At 37.6% G+C, this 16,865-nt stretch overlaps 1 protein-coding gene across 1 annotated transcript in view; it reads right to left on the reverse strand.

Annotated features, from left to right (window-relative positions):
* Positions 1-16,516, reverse strand: part of GAS2 (growth arrest specific 2) — a 127,244-nt gene extending 110,728 nt beyond the window's left edge. Inside the window, exons 1-2 of the mRNA XM_023758899.1 lie at positions 16,256-16,516; positions 8,364-8,528 (exon numbers count right to left, since the gene is read on the reverse strand). Of these exons, the coding sequence (XP_023614667.1) occupies positions 8,364-8,508 (145 nt within the window). The 5' untranslated portion in view covers positions 8,509-8,528; positions 16,256-16,516. The remainder of the gene's footprint in view (positions 1-8,363; positions 8,529-16,255) is intronic.
* Between the last annotated feature and the right edge of the window lie 349 nt (positions 16,517-16,865).

Here is a 16,865-nt window from a genome sequence, read left to right on the forward strand (position 1 = left end):
ATAGATAGATAGATAGATAGATAGATTGTATGAAGCTCAACTCAATTCAGGAATTAAAGTAATAATCTCAAGAACAAAAAGCCAGCACAACTGAATTTGTATCATGCATTCACTATATTGGCCTGCATTTTCTAACAAGAAAGTTATTTTGCAGACAAGTATGAAAAATAAGTCCTATATAATAAAAGGATAATATGCAAATCCACCAAACGGCGGAACAACCAGTCACAATGATGCGCAATGACCACCAGAGGGCAGACGCTCTATGCAGGAGCTGCCCCCTGGTGGTCAGTGTGCTCCCACAGGGGGAGCACCACTCAGCCAGAAGCCAGGCTCACGGCTGGCAAGTGCAGTAGTGGTGGCGGGAGTGCTATAAGGACCCCTCGGAGGATGTCCGTCTGCTGGCTTAGGCCCACCCCCTGGACTTCGAGAGGGCACAGGCCAGGCTGAGGGACCCCCTTTCCCCCAGTGCACAACATTTGTATTAGAAATATTTTCAAAATTAGCAATTAAATTCCAAGGTAAAAAAAAGGTAAACTTTAAATTGTTAAATATGTATTAGTTTTAAGATTTTCTACACTTAGATGAGGTTTTTAGGTATTCTTATTTCATTAAGCTCTATGGCAATTTAGAGATTCTATTCATGATGTTAAGTGACAAGATAATCATAATATTTTAAAGAATTTATAAATTACAAAAAGAAAATGTTTTTCATTAAAAAGTTACTATCAACTTACCAAAAGGTATGAATTTTACTTTATGCATTATACCTGAAAATTTTTCTAATTTTTCTTTATCCTGATTTCCATGAATACTTGAAGAAAGAATCTACATTGAACATCTGTATCTAATGAAAAATATATTAGGTGTCAGCTTTCAATTCTGTATATTTTATAGCTCCAAAAGGTGAGATTTTTTTTATTTTTTTATCTTTTTATTTTTGGCTAAGGCAGACACTGTTACATACTTTATAGTTGAAATGTGCTGCCTCAAATGAAGGAAAAATGCAAAATGGAGAAGTATTTTTAACAACCATCATATGTAATGTACTTTCCATCCAAAGATTAAGAATCATAAAATATACATTAAAATGTAGTATGTAAGAAATCAGTCATAATTCTTGTAATGCATGATATATTGTCTCATTCTTATTAAAAGTATTAAAAAACAGAATATAAAATTAGCTGAATTTAACTATGACAAATCCATTAGAACAGGCTGTGATGAACTAATTATAATTTCTCAAGTAAACATTATACATTAAAGCTAAATATCTTTGTTAGAAGCAGATATTTAATGTGTGTAGCTGGTTTGAGACTTTAGGTTATAAATACTAGAAGCAGTAGGATTCTTGTACCATAGAATCATTTCTTCCCCAGCCCCATCTTCCACATTGTTGATATGTTTGGGAAAAGATAGGACAATGAATATTTAATTTAAATTTTCTTGGCATACTGACCCTCACTGGGTTGTACAGACTATTGACCTGAAGTTCAATCTAAAATAGTCTAGTCTAGAGGTAATGTCTTTACTTCCTGAATTTATATTGTTGACTTTGATCTTCACACCATCAATTCAGTCATGATTGACAGCTTGCCAGTAGACAAAGATCAGGAAGTTTGGTTAAAAAATGCCATTGGTCACTTCCTATTAAAATAGTAGGGCGGGCACAATTATATGAAATAAGCATCTGTCAAGTAACTAAAATCAACACACATGCTTGCCATAATATCCATAAAGATTAAGTATCAACCTTTAGTGTTTTAAAATGGAGCCGCCCTGGGGAAAAAGAAGCCTTTTTACCTTATACTTTGCTGAGAAAGAATGTTTTCCTCCCAGTAAGTTAGTAGTACCAAATTCAGGTTCCTAAAAACATGATAGCATGTAATAATGACATTAAACACTTGAGTTCTTACTGTATGCCAGGCAATTTACATGCATTCATGTTTTTTAATATGCTCACAAAACTGTGATGTGGGTACTACCATTATATCAATTTCACAGATGATAAAACTGATACACTTAGATTATGTAAGTTGCCTAAAGTCACACAAGGAATCTGGCTCTTTAACTCTAGGTTTAGAGTGTATGCTCAGTCACCATGCCCTTCTACTTTAGTAAATGTTTGCTAAATATATGACTATTTCCTTTTACAATGCACTCTCCCTAACTCATTTGTCTCTTTCACTATAGAAACTCCACAGGAAGCCCTTCAGGAAAAAAAAAACAAAACAAAAACAAACAAAAAAACAGCGTAGGGCTGAAGATAGTGATAGCAGTACTGAAAAATGAATAGCAGTGCACCTTGTAAATTGGAGAATGGCTGAGAATGTCATTCAGGCATGTTCTGATATGTGACCTAATTTACTGCAGAAGAAAACTGGCATATTTTATTTCTACAGGTTGGATTCTATAGAATCCAACTCTACTTGAAACTCCACTTCACCTCTCAATCTCAGGATGTTTTTTCTAATTAAAGAACTCAAAAGAACTCATCTGCTGTCTTAACTCGAATTAGTCAGTGTTTTGAGTCTGAAATCTGAAGGTTGTGAGGTAGAAAATGATTCATTCTATCCTGAAACCCTAGATCAGTACTTGCCCGACAGTGATTCCAACTCTCTACCCTTCATTTATATCATGACAAGACAAAGCTGGTTTTGTTGGAAAAGTTGAGTAAAAAAAAAAATGGGCAGTAACTTCTCTGAAAGGTGTCAACTTGTGAACATGAACTTGATTCTTTAGACTTTTGAACTAGGAAAAGATGGCACCTTTCCGAAGGAATTTTTATGTACTATGTCAAGAACATAAGAACTCTGCAGGATAAAGTTCTGGTAAAAGGGCCTCAAGAAAAACAAAAAGTAAAGAAAGCTGTTCAAAACTTATTAGACAGCAGTTGCATTAGACAGCAGCAACACGAATCAAGTAGACACTTAACATTTTAATGCTAGAAATTGGTTATTTTTATAAATAACTTGTAAAGTAAAATTACATATCAGTCAGATTAAGCATATAACAACTGAATTTTCTTTTGTGGAAAGTCAGAGAGAAGGGGGAAATCATCATAACATCAATTGTCACAATGCATTTCTAAATGGGAATAAAATCAATTCAGCAAAACTTGATTTGTAATATATATTATGATTTACTCAAAGTCCCTACATATATTGAAACACATATGCCTACAGCTAAAGATCTACAATCTTTAAGAACAGTGTCTATTTATTTGCTACTTAACTATAATCTTTTCTCAAAAACATATTCCCATGTAATTTCATGTAGTGTTATTAAACAAATACTAATTAAAGATAAAGGTAGATCATCATTTTCAAACAAAGAAACACAAGTGAAATAAACAATTTGAGAACATGTATGTTAGTACATTCATTTCAAAGCTAAGTCAACAATTTTCAATAGTCCAGCAATAATCATTACATTTGTAGAATATGCCTCTTCTATTTGAATGGTGTTTTTGCTATGATCTGATACTGTTAATTTAATAACATGTTGTTTATTCAAAGTGACAATTAAGTTTTTTTCCAAGATGTATTTTTATAATTATTTTTTAAATATATTTTATTGATTTTTTACAGAGAGGAAGGGAGAGGGATAGAGAGTTAGAAACATCGATCAGCTGCCTCCTGCACACTTCCTACTGGGGATGTGCCTGCAACCAAGGTACCTGCTCTTGACCAGAATTGAACCTGGGACCCTTGAGTCCACAGGCTGACGCTCTATCCACTGAGCCAAACCGGTTAGGGCTATTTTTATAATTATTTGATGTTCAAATATGTCCTAAGGACGCAGATCAATAACAAATGGAAAAAATAGCTAGTTCATGAACAATAATAACAAAACAGAAGGTCTTAAATAGAGATGAAATGTTTGTATTTAATGTATAATAGGGGTCAATGGCCAAAGAAACATTTTTATAGTGAAGAATGAAGAGATATTCAGGATTCTTTAGCTGCTTTTTCTTAATAATGGCCATAAAACTGCTCCATGGAGCCAGCTGTTGAAAAATATACTTGGACTATACAAACTATTTTCAGTAAGGTCAGTTGATATTTCCAAAGATATATGAGTAGTCAGTAAATATTACATGATGATCTTATGAATCACATTGATGTGCTATCCCATAAACAAATCCCAACTACCACTGCTATTTATTCATCTTAGTTAACTTTTTACAAGACAGCTGGCAGTCTATGTTCTTATACATAAATAATATTTAATCTAAAAATTTGCTATTGCTCCTTTAATTCCAGGCCTAAGAAAGTAAAGTGGTATGTATTAGTGTAACTGATTAAGTATCATATACTTGAAATTTATAGTATTAAACCTCCATATGTGATATGAATATGAATACTGGTCTATGGACCAATGAAATAATTTTCTTCTCTATCAAATATTTTTTATCTAGCAGAAATATCTAAATTCAAATTGAGTGTTCTTTAAGAAACTACAGCTTTCACTTGATATTTCATATGAAGGACCAGAAATATCTGAATTTAGACCATCATTAATGCTCCTTTTGAAGGGCATAAAAAGAAAAATGTTACAATTTAATCAAGCATTACTAAAAAGAAGTAGAAAGCCTTTCCACAAGTTCTATATCACAATGGTAAAAATATAATTAAAAGATTTAATGTAGAATGTGAATTTCTACCTCACCAAAAAAAAAAATAGATATGTTATATAAAGACAGCATCAACTTTGGAGCTAACTACTTTTAAGGTATCTCTAACTTTCAAGTACATACAAAGCAAGAATTAAGAGTTACTAACATAAATTTGAAAATATTTCTGAAGTGATAAAATGGCCAGTAAATATAATTTTAAAGTGTACTTTACTGACTTCATTTCTGAAATATGTGAATTCTAAACGTATCTAATATATGTTATAAAAATATCTTCTAAACTAAGCCATATTGTTTTTCCCCCCTTCATACCATCACCATTTTAGTACATATTTTCTTATCTCCAAGTGGTTTACCACTTTCAAATAATGTCAAGTTATTGTTCTACTTTTTAAGTTGCCATAAGGCTATTCACTTGAGGTCTACCATCTATCTACTTCTATTAATTTAAGTCAATGCAAGGTAATAGTTTACTGTATCTTGAGATTCTTTTAAGATTCCTTTTCTGAGAAAATCTCCTAAGCCATTAGTTGCATTTGTGTTACCAACTGCTAGCATAAAAAAAAATAGTCTGATTCTTTAAAATAAAGATTATTCATTTATGTAAATTATGTTCCCTTGTTGATGCATATTGATGATCTCAAACTGGGTCTCAAGAGATGGATTTCTTGGAAACGTACACTTTTGGAGCTGGAAAGGACATTAGAGATCGTCTGTAACCCCTTCGCTTTATGGTTGAGGACACGGAGCCCAGAAAAGATAGCTGAGTGACTCTGGGCAAGGTTCCTGAGTGGCAGAGCCAGAACCAGAAGCCAGGTCTCCTGACATCCTGTTAGGAGCCAGGTCTCCTGACGTCCTGTTAGGAGCCAGGTCTCTTGATTTTTATTCCAAGGATCTTTCCATTACACATACTGACTCTCTATTCTTTGAGGCTGTCTTGGGCTGCTCACACTGATCAAGCTGCTTTGTAAATGATCACATTCACCAAATAAAATGGCTTTGATGACAGGTCATGGGACCTTGGACCATACCTGTATAATCAGCCTATAATCTAATGAATCACCATCTCCCTCTATCTGGAACCTCAATGGCTCCTCACTGATCATACAATAAATTATAATGTTTTTTAACATAATCTAGCACCTACATGTGTCATGAACTCGCCTTCTCTTGATCTGCACTGTTCACCCTAGTCTTGATTCAGTTTTTCCAATGTACCAAACTCCTTTCTACCTCAGTACAAACCATTCCCTCTAACCAGGCTCTTCTCACATACTTTGTCTATTAATCATTCTTTGGTCCTCAGTTTAAACATTAGACTCCCTAAAGAAGATTTCCCTAAGTCCTGCAATCCTTTGCCCCTCTCCCACCTCTTATTACAACCTGTATCTTTCAGTGTTTATAATAAGCCCAATTAATGAATTATTTAATTACTTACTTAACGTTTCCTTTTCAATCTGCTGCAACATTTCTAAGAACAGGCACTCTGTTTATTTTTAATCACCACTCCTCCCTCCAGTACTTAGCAGACTGCATCTGGACCACAAGTATCACAACAGCACGTATTTACTATAGCTAGCTGATTACTATGCACCAGACTTTGTTCTAAATGTGATCATCTCATTCAAATTGCCAACAATCTTATGAGGTCGATACTAGTATTATACTTAAGTTACAGATGACAAAACAGAGGCATGCTTCATTTAGACACTTGCCCGGCATCACAGAGCTAGCAGGTGGTAGAACCGAGATTTGAATTCAAGCTTTCTGACTCCAGTGTTGATATTTTCTAAACTAATACTATATGCTGCTGCACACTCAAGTATTTGTTCAATAAATAAATGTATCCACAAAATTAACAGTATCACTAAACTATATAATTGGAATAACAACAACACAGAGTATTTACAATATGTCAGGCACTTTCTAAATAGCATACCTATTTTCGTCATGTAATCCCATTGCAACCTTACAAAGTAGGCACGACTATTATTCCCACATTACACATGAGGGCACTGAGGCACAGAGAGGGGAAGTTTTTCTGTCCCAATATCATCTTGGTAGTAAGTGGCAGTTCTGCGGTTCAAGCACAGGCAGTCCCTAATCAAGCCTATTCTCTTACCCTCCATTCTGTACTGCCGTATTGGTGAAAGCCCATATCTGAAGAGAGCAGGTGGATTTCCTCTCTTTATGTTTGTCCTTCCAAGGTTCACTCATGATTGTTACACTAGTCATTTATTATTAACTTTGAGCTGTCTTCAGAGATGGAGATAAAAGTTCCTCCTTTGCATGGATGAATTACAAAAGGGGGTAGGTAGCCTCTTCCTTCTAGTGGACACAGCTCCATAGCATGGTGAAGGGTCTTCTCAGAAAGCCTTCTGCATCTCTGTCCTGGCCCTTTGGTCGGGTGTCCTTGTGAAAGTACGACATGCATATGCATATGCAGTAGCTCTGGTTACACTACAGAGAATTGTCAAACTAGTGTATGCACAGTGAGAAAAAGAAAAAAAGCCATGAAAAATCCTGAGCCATGGTACATGAAAGGAAAATCTGGCTAAAATGTGCTAAAACCTTTCCAAACTTCACTAAGATTTCAGGGGGACAGGGTGCTTCTCACTAAGCTCTTTAGTTTCTCTTTAAGTAATAAAATAATGTTGGTGGAATCCCTTCTGCAGATGATAAAGTATCATACAAATAATATGTTTACTCGATATTAAACTCTTATATCTTACGTTTATAAGGGTCCTTCCCTCGGGTCATAAATCAATTTTGTTCTCTGTGAAAAACGATTGGAAAAAAAGGGTGTTTCTCTATATCAGTGGTTCTCAACCTTCCTAATGCCGCGACCCTTTAATACAGTTCCTCATGTTGTGGTGACCCCCAATTTCATTGTTACAAATTGAACATAATTAAAGCATAGTGATTAATCACAAAACAATATGTAATTATATATGTGTTTTCCGATGGTCTTAGGCAACCCCTGTGAAAGGGTCGTTCGACCCCCAAAGGGGTCGCGACCCACAGGTTGAGAACCGCTGTTCTATATACTGACCCTTTAAATGTACATGGTTAAAAAATGCACATGGTTGAAATTTTATCCTATGACTATGCCAGCACAATAAGAATTTAAAAAGAGACAGCCTTAGCATGAGGTAGCCTTTTTCTCAGACATAGTACTTTTGGAAGAGTAGCTAAAAACAGAAGTGAAAAGAACAGAAAAATTTTAGCTCAAGGTTAGATGACTCTAGTCAGCTCATTTGGACAAAGGATAGATGTGTTCATTCTAGAGTTTGGGTATTCAGCAGTTTTAGAAGGTGTGCTATAAATGTAGGGCAAAGCAATCTAGCTTTAGAAGTCAGATTTCACAGACTATGGCCTGGGTGCAATGTCCAAAGAATAGGTCAGGTTGGTCCGTTGCATAAAAGAAAAGTGAAAAGTAAATCAGATCGGCATATAGATGAAATAAGCAATTTGACCACATATTTCCACATTTCGAGGCATGATATTGGAAGTACTAAGCACCGTTAATGGGAGAGACATTGGGAAATTCATTTAAATTTTCCACATGCTTCAGGTTTCCCAGATGCAAAACCCAAATAATGAAATCTTTCTTTCCAAGGTTCTGTCACATGCTTAGGTGAAGGACACTATATGGGGGGGGGGGGGGAGAGACACAAAAAAACAACCCTGTTATCTTTGCTCACAAAATGATATCTTATAACCTTACCTAATAGATTGGTTAACCACAAGGCCAAATCTTCTTTCATCGGTAGCAAATTAGCTTCATGTCTGCTGGCCAGCCACTGGCTATACTGATGCATATCAGAGAGGCCAGGTCCACTGCGTACCTTTGGGCTCAGAGCAGTGCACATTATTTATCCACTTGTAATACCTGTTTGGGAAACAAAAGAGCAATTGCTTTTTATACAGACTTCTCTTGTTAACATCTTGCTGCCAATGACAAAGTAAGGAACCAGATCCATAGAGATTTTCATGAAAGGTCGGGTTATTAATTATTAACCCCCAGGAAACAGTATTTGCTTTATATTTTCTGGTCCTATCACTGCTGAGAGCCAGTTGGTAGAAAATAGCAGCAATCAAAGGTCAAAGAGAAATATCAAACAGCTAGCACTAAGCTTGTGTCAAACATCATATTTAGAGCCCATTTCTAAGACAAGAAATTCCAATCAAAGTTGTTGATTAAAATTTCAGCATCCAAATTGTAAATCCCCATTGTTTGGCTTAATTTTTTAAACCATAGTTTTCTACAGAACTTTAGGAATGAGTGCTAGCAGTGACAATGTTTGCACAATTTATTGTAAACATATGGTCACTACCCTTAAAACTATTACCTATGGGATTAAGCATAGTACTTGGTTCTTTGCAGATGCCTGAGCAATCATGGATTTACAGTTCAGAGAACTGGGGGGGAAACAGGGGAAGAGGTGTTTTTAAAGAGTCCCTACTATACTTTTCTCATTTCACAGTTAATGAAAATAAAAACCAGATAGGATCAGTGACTTAACCAAGATCATACAGCTAGATTATGGCACAGTCAGCCTTAAACCTGGGTCTTCATATTCTTTCCAGAACGACACATTTTACAAAATATAACCATAATATAACCCAGTATTCTAACAAATACTGCCATAAGTTTTTCTTTTGTCTTACTTTGTGTCTTTTCACTTTATGTGTTTTGCATCCTAGGTTTTGTTTGCAACCATCTTTTGAGTAGAAGTGATTAAGTATCTTAAATCTACAAAATAAAAGTTGATTTCATTAACCTGGTCACCTCATGGGTATCACAGTCTCCTAGGTGGGTTGTAGAAAATTTGTTTGAATATATACTTGGCCTTGAAGGTAGCACTTACGTATGCATTACTTATAGGACCTAAGACTATAGAAGTAACATTGAAGCAGCTAAGGTAAGAAGCTCATAAATTTAACAATGTGTAGGTCTCTATTATGCACACAAATAGTGCATATGAAGTAACTAAATGCATAACTGAACAAAAAATGAAAATACATTGGCAAGAGGTAAGATTTATGATATAATGGAGTTTTCAGCTATATTTCAATAATTATAGTATTTTAAAGTTACCAATACAAATGTACATATACTCTTGTCAGTTTTATTCTTTGAAATGTTATATAGTATTCCCTTCTAGTTAATCTCAAAGTCAAATTCTCTTAGCATAGGATAATTGTTGTCTTTTAAAGACTGCTCTCGAAAACATTAGATATCGGTGTTTAGAAAAATGTCAAATGTGAACATCTCCCAAACATTTTGCTGTAGTATTAGAAAAGACAGCTGGAGCATAAACACCTAAAAGGTGTCGTAAATATGTAATTGAAAAGCACAAACAAATGCATTTCTAAACAATTATGCCTTTGAGTAATTTTTGCAAAAAGAAAGGACCATAATTTTTCTTTGAAAACATGTTTTTATAAATCTCTCCATATCTAGTTAGCCATAGTAAACCAGTGCAAATGTGAAACATATGTTACTAAATTATCATTATAGAAACCAGAACATTATCATTGCCTATTCTTTTGTGGTTAATCATCACATTATTCACACAAAATCCTAAAATTTTCTCCAAATCCTGTCATTATATATCAGAAACCCAAAACATTTTTGCCCCAGCTCTTTGAAAAAATAGGTCTAGTCCCAGGAAAACAAAACCTCTCCCTGTAGCTGGTTAGGATTCCTATAGGCTAGCTGGCCTCAGAAACAAACATTTAAGTAATATTACATTTAAGCACATGATTCATATATTTAAATAACTAATTGAAATCTTAAAAGGGTTACCTCTAAAATGCCTTTCTTCTCAAGACACAATCTCTCCCACTACTTTCCTGAAAGTGAGATGTGGTAGGTCAGTAACTTTAGCTACATCCTATTATGTGCTCTGCAACTTCCATTTAAACATCAGAGTCCTATTCTGCTCAGTAAAAGCAAGAAGACACCTCGGATTCTTAAGCTCATTGTCCAACAAAGAATTCATCAAGGGATAGTTTACAGTAAGCCTAATGGCATGTAACAGTTTCAATGAGTCAGAGGGACACAATCCTTCCCCTCAATACTTCTAAACAGTGAAGTTTTTATTTTCTTGACAGTGGCACATTTATTTCTCATGGAGTCTGCCCTGTATTTTGCCAGACGTGTAATTCAAACTATCTCCTAATATTTATAGATGATCATGAAGTAAAAACAGTGGGAGTAATTAAGCAATTTTTGTTACGCTGCTTTGTATATGATCAAAATTCTATGCAAACCATTAAAAAAGTTTTATTTTACCAGGAGGTTAAAATGAGATAAAGAAGGCTTAGTGGGTCATCAACATGCAATAGAAGATAAGCAAGTAAACACATGCCAAATAGGTTGGCACTTAAAAGTCGCTGTCATGGATAGGAACTGTGTTTAAGTCCCTTTTGAAAAAAAAATGAGGATTTCAATCCAAATTGAAGCTTTTTTTTCATAATTTAAATCACCATCTGTGGTTCAGCTGAAAGTCAGCCACTACATGGAGGTCTTGGATTTAGATATGGCCGAGACATGAATAAGAAACATGGGAATGAACCCAGCTCGCAGGAGTGTGGAAGAATTATTCCATGGTGAATAGTTTCCCATTGAAATGATTAAAATGGGGTGAACAAAAGTCAAACAAATTTATATTACCGACATAAAAAGATCACTACAGGTTGTAGCCTTTTTATAATTTATAATTTTTAACAAATGTTTAATCAGTGTGGATGAGTTGAATTAAATCACAAAGAACAAACCAAAACAAAAAGATCATTTCTGATCTTTTGAAGGCATTCAAAAGTTTTCAAAAACCACAAGCGATGCCAAGGGGTAGCTTTTAAAGATGGGAAGTGAAATGATTAATGATTCACTAGACTTGAAGAACAAAGTTAAAGTTTGGGAGACCAAAAAACACTTTTTTTTGGTATACTATATCAAAACACTGAAAGATGTTACCATTAAAATTCATATGATGTAAATATGTAAAAAGCTTGATAAGTGATTTCAGTAAGAACTAAACAAAGGCAATAGCTTTGGAAAGTGGAGTGAGGACTCAAATGCTGCCTTGAGTCCTCTACACTATGGCTTCTCCAAGGTTTATGGGTCTATCTAAAAATGGACAACTCAACCCTCAGGATTTGGAATTCAGAAAAATAAATTTTAAAGCAAAAAACATGCAGAAACTTAATACAGAATTCTTCAAAGAATGTGTATTTTTTTTCTTTCTTTCCATAGAAGTGGTTCTGGAATAACCATTATGAGTATGATGAGACGTGAACTAGCCCAGGGGAAGAAGAAAGAATGAATGACTCCGTAAGTAAAATATCATATGTTTAAAGACTCTGTTTAGTCTGTGGCTCCAGAATCCTAGTTGAAGACCTCATAGTTTTAACTCCGAAGATAAAGTCCTTTCACACCACCTAGAGTTGTGCTTTAATTATGACCAACATGGTTTCTGGTCTATCTCTAGACCTTGTTGACATGTTATAAAAAAATGCATTGCAATATTGCATAGAAAACAGATTGGAAAGAAAAAAATAAGAATAAGATAAACATATCATTATTGTCTGCTATGAGATTCCACTAAAAAGCCTAGTTAATGAATAATAATTGGAATTTCAGAATTGGAATCAGAAGTCCTGGGGTCAAATACTAACTCTATTAACTATCCACTTAATAGCTATTCTATTCTAGTTTTGAGACTTTTTGTTTTTGTACCTGAGTTCTTCAGTATGTACAATGGAGGCTAACATCTCAAATATAATCTTTATGATTAAATATTTATGTCAGTGTTGGCATATATTTCATATTCAATTAATACTAGCTAAATCTAGTATGCCAGCATGAAACTCCCATTAGCTTATTTTAAAAAGAAAAGCAATTCTGTAACAAAGTAGGAATGTTTTGTAGGCCTTTAAATCACTAAGAGAAGACAAAGGGTAATGAAGAGAAATGAAAACAAAGTACTGATGAAATAAAATCATAAATATTGGAAAATTTAAAAATGAATGAAATGTTGAGCTCTAAAATGAGTTTACATGTATTTTTAAAAACAAATTTTGTTAACAAATTATACTCAATTTTTAACACCAGTTAAAGATAAGTTATTAAGATAGGAGAATGCTAGACCTCCCAAAATAAATGTGAGAGGATGTCACTACACACCTTCCCTACCCTGCACATACTCCTTAACTGTGGCCACTTAAAACAAAGAATGCTAATGAATTCACAGTGAAGGGTCTCCACCCTAAAGGCCACCTTGTTCTCATCTGCAGCACTGACCTCACTTCTATCTAGTCCATTTTGTGTGTTTGGGGTGTGAAACAATAAAGAAACAACATTCATAGGCCAGTAACACTACCTTTTAAAGTTTAAAACAAACAAACAAACAATACCCCAGGCCAAACACCCTCCCAAAATCTGGAAGGAGAAAATGGTATCTTTCAAGCTAGACTCAAAGAATTGACAACCAAGGATGGCTCTTTCACCATTCTGAGTTCTTCATTCCTATGTGATTCATTTTAGCTCACCAATAATCTCTCTACAATGCTACATATTCTCGACCAATGTCATGAAAGCAAAGCTTAACCTAAGGGTCTAATCAGAAAATGAAAGCTCAAAATTTAATCAAAAAAGTAGTTCTAGATCTTGTAAATAAGTGGACCTCCACTTCTAGCTAAGGGGAACAACTTGTCCACAGATGAAAGAAGCACCAAGCATAAAGTCAAAACAACACTCAGTAGTTTTCCTAATTATGTCATAACATCTTTAAATTTTAAATGGACATTAGAAGATTTACATTTTGTCAAATTCCTGATTCTTAATAAATGATTGTAGTCCTAAAATATTTTTCCCAATGTAACAAGGCTATGTAGCCACAGAGTCATTACAAGTATCCTATCCTTCTGGTGCCCAATCTCAAGTAATGCTAACTCTCCTCAGAGAATTTTTCGTATCTAACTTTCTTCCGAGAATCTTTCAAATCACCCATGGTGATTTGTCTTGAATCAACTAATGATATGCCTGTGATAATAATTCTTAAATCATGACCAAAATATTAAGACCTTGTGGGAACTGATTTCTATGGCATTAGCAATTTTTTTCTTTTTCTTTTTCTTTTTTAATTCTACTAGACCACTTTTCCAAACAATTTAGTACAAGTTTCTGGACCCCTACCAGATTAACTTGGAACATAATTTGAATAGAAAACCACCTGAAATTCATAAGTCAATTAGAATATTTAAAGACTTCCAGCAAAATTTCATCCAAGTTGATTAGGCAAACCTCACTTCATGAGATTTTGTTTTTTATATGCTGTTTGTAATGCAAAGATTTCTGTTTTTCTTAACTATAATGTTATTGAGAGCTACCAGTTTTCCTCTCTCTCTCTCTCTCTCTCTCTCTCTCTCTCTCTCTCTCTCTCATATAAGGGGAGAGCATTAGCAAAAGCTCTATTGAATTGATCCTGAAAATGTTTAAGACAAAAATTACATGCATCTTACTCATTTTGACAAGAGATATGTTTTACCTTCCCCCCAGGTATTTCCTCTAATCAGAAAACATTGAGTAGAAAACCTTGGTAGTTGCTCAGGAGAAATGCAAAGAAACAGTGGGATCCTATTTGTGCCTCCATATCTAAACCACAAAGATACCAAAATAGCCTTAACATCAGCTGCAATCTCAACAAACTCCCTCTGCACACGAATTGCTAGAGCCTCCTTATCTGGTTTCAGCCGAGGTAACTTTGGCCTTCCAAAGGCTCCAGAAGTCTATGAATGCAGACTCCACAGCCTTGAAACAGAATTTTAAAATCTTGCCTCCCATCCTTAGGATTAATATAAGAAAGACCTGACATTTCACCCCTGCAAGTTTAAGTTTTAACTAAGATTCCTGAGCAAGAGACTAGGAAACTCAGTGGCAACCACCTGACCTTTTGCACCAGGTGAAATAAGTTTTGCCAAGTGAATTTGTTTCCCAATAAAGCATAGACCACCTCACAAAAGTATGGTGTTGAGCCGCAAAGTAAAGAAAGAAGCTCGAAGTGTAGTAGCATACAGGCTGAAATCCAAGCTACCTTTCAGATTCAGAGCCCACTCAGAGAGCCATGGGTGAAGGCTACAAGGTCCCACGCCTCAGCATCTGTCCCTTACCTTCTCTTAGGCAGTCAGAACCAGGATGCCCATGTTGGAGAGGACCACCACGGCCACCACCTCCCCCTCCACAGTTAGGGGGGAGCATTCCTCGAGAAGGAACTCATTGATGGATTTCAAAGACAGGCTGGGCACACTAGATCCCAGCTGTAGTTAATCAGTGTCCACACAGCGCAGAGGTTGGGGGGAAAGAAGCAATGAGCACAAGGGCTTGTTCTCAGCCTTGCCTCTGTGAATCTCAGGGGACAGGTGGAGAGGAAAGGTGGACTTCCCCTGCCCGGCTGGCACATCCGACCTGCCTGGGCCTTTATTTTAACACTGGGAGGCCAAATGGGTGTTCCTGTGCACAAGCAGATCTTATTTCCTCGGCATAAGACTCCCATACACAACTGATCTAGCTTTGTTGGAGAGGGTTCTTGCGGAGAGGGCGGGGTTTGCAAGAGGGACAGAAAAGTTTTGCAAATCTCTATATATGAGGAGGAAGGTGAAGGAGGGGAGAGGAGGAAGAGGAAGAAGGTGGGGAGGGTACAGGTTTTGATTTCCAAAAAGGTTACCTGGAGGAAAGTACTGAGCAACCCACCCCACCCCCAACTGTGCTGGAGTGTGGAAAACAATGGTTAATTAAGCCCAGCCTTTGCTCCCTCTCCTTTCAAACAGTAGAAACTGCGGATGGCTGGGCTAGGTTATTGGCAATGTACCTCACTGGGCTGATACAATGTAATTTTGCCAAAAATAATTAATGCCTTCAAAACAGAGCTGTCTCCTCTGCTCCCCAGACAATTCCAGATTCCAAAACCCTGCACTGTGGACTCAAAAGAGAACAATGCTGCGCGAATTATTCCCAAAGGGGCTTTGAGTCACAGGCTAGCCATTGTTTGTCCACTTTGAACAGCTCAACTCTGTCAAACTCATCAAGGGAAACAGAGGTTCACCCCAAATCACACGTGTCACCCTCCTCCTTCCCATCGTGGCCTTCTGACTCAAGCAAAACATTCAGGATCAATCCCCACTCCGCTCCCCCTCCCCAACAACAGCCCGCATCACGGCGACCCGGTGCAGGGCTGCGTCCGCGTGCATTCATCATCCATGTGCTAATTAGAAGCCCTCACTTCTGTCCCTGGTTGGCTGAGCCGGCCCAGCGGGCTTTTCGCGCCGCGGTCGCTGGGGCTGGCCCACAATAGGGATGAGGAACACATGGTTGTGTCCCGTGAATCAGAGAGGCGCCCACTGCGGTGACCACCCACTCAGCGCCAGAGCCCGGCCAGCCGTCCGCGGCTCTGCACCCCTCCCGGCCAGGTCCTCGGGGTTATTTTTCAACACCTCCCCCTGCCCCCCCCGACCCCCTGCCCCCGCAGTCTCCGCAAGCAGGGCCTCCCGCCACCCCGCGCTGCGGAGCGCGCACGCTGCGGCGGCTGGGAGGGCTGCGCCCGCCCCGCTCACCCCCGCGTCCGTCCGGAGCTGGCGGCTGGCGGCTGGCGGCTCTCAGAGGCGCCCGGGCTCCCGGCTCGGCTCCCGCAGCGTCTGGGGCCCGGCCCCCTCCCGGAGCAGGTCCTGCGGCAGCAGCGGTCCGCACCCCAGCAGCCCGGCGGCACAGGCAGCAGCTCCCGCCGCACTGCCCCTCTTCATACTTCTCTGATGGCTCCTCTCGGTGCCGTTTGGGAAAACGATCTCTCCCCCTTGCCAGAAACAGATTGCCTACATCTCATCAGTCCGCACAGACCGAGCGGAAGTCAAATGCTTACTTTTTCTGGTGGACGGCAAACGCAATTGACACCGAGTTACCCTTCAAACGGGGAGAGATTGTATTACAAGCCCTTGGCAGCGGTTCGGAGGTTGGGGCCAAGCTCCAGCCCCCTCCGTGACCCCCAAACACTAACCTAAGAGGGAAAGGGCCTGGGGGTGGGGAGGGGATCATATTTAACTCCGGGGTTTTAACAGCGTCGATGGCTTTAGCACGATATTAAAATGGGGTGTTGGAAAAGTTGTGCTTTCCTGGCCAGGGATTTTGCAGACTCGGAAGCATGAGCTTTCCAGTAACTTCGGCCTCTCT

The sequence above is a fragment of the Myotis lucifugus genome, unplaced genomic scaffold (genome assembly GCF_000147115.1).
Source record: "Myotis lucifugus unplaced genomic scaffold, Myoluc2.0 scaffold_143, whole genome shotgun sequence".
NCBI lineage: Eukaryota > Metazoa > Chordata > Mammalia > Chiroptera > Vespertilionidae > Myotis > Myotis lucifugus.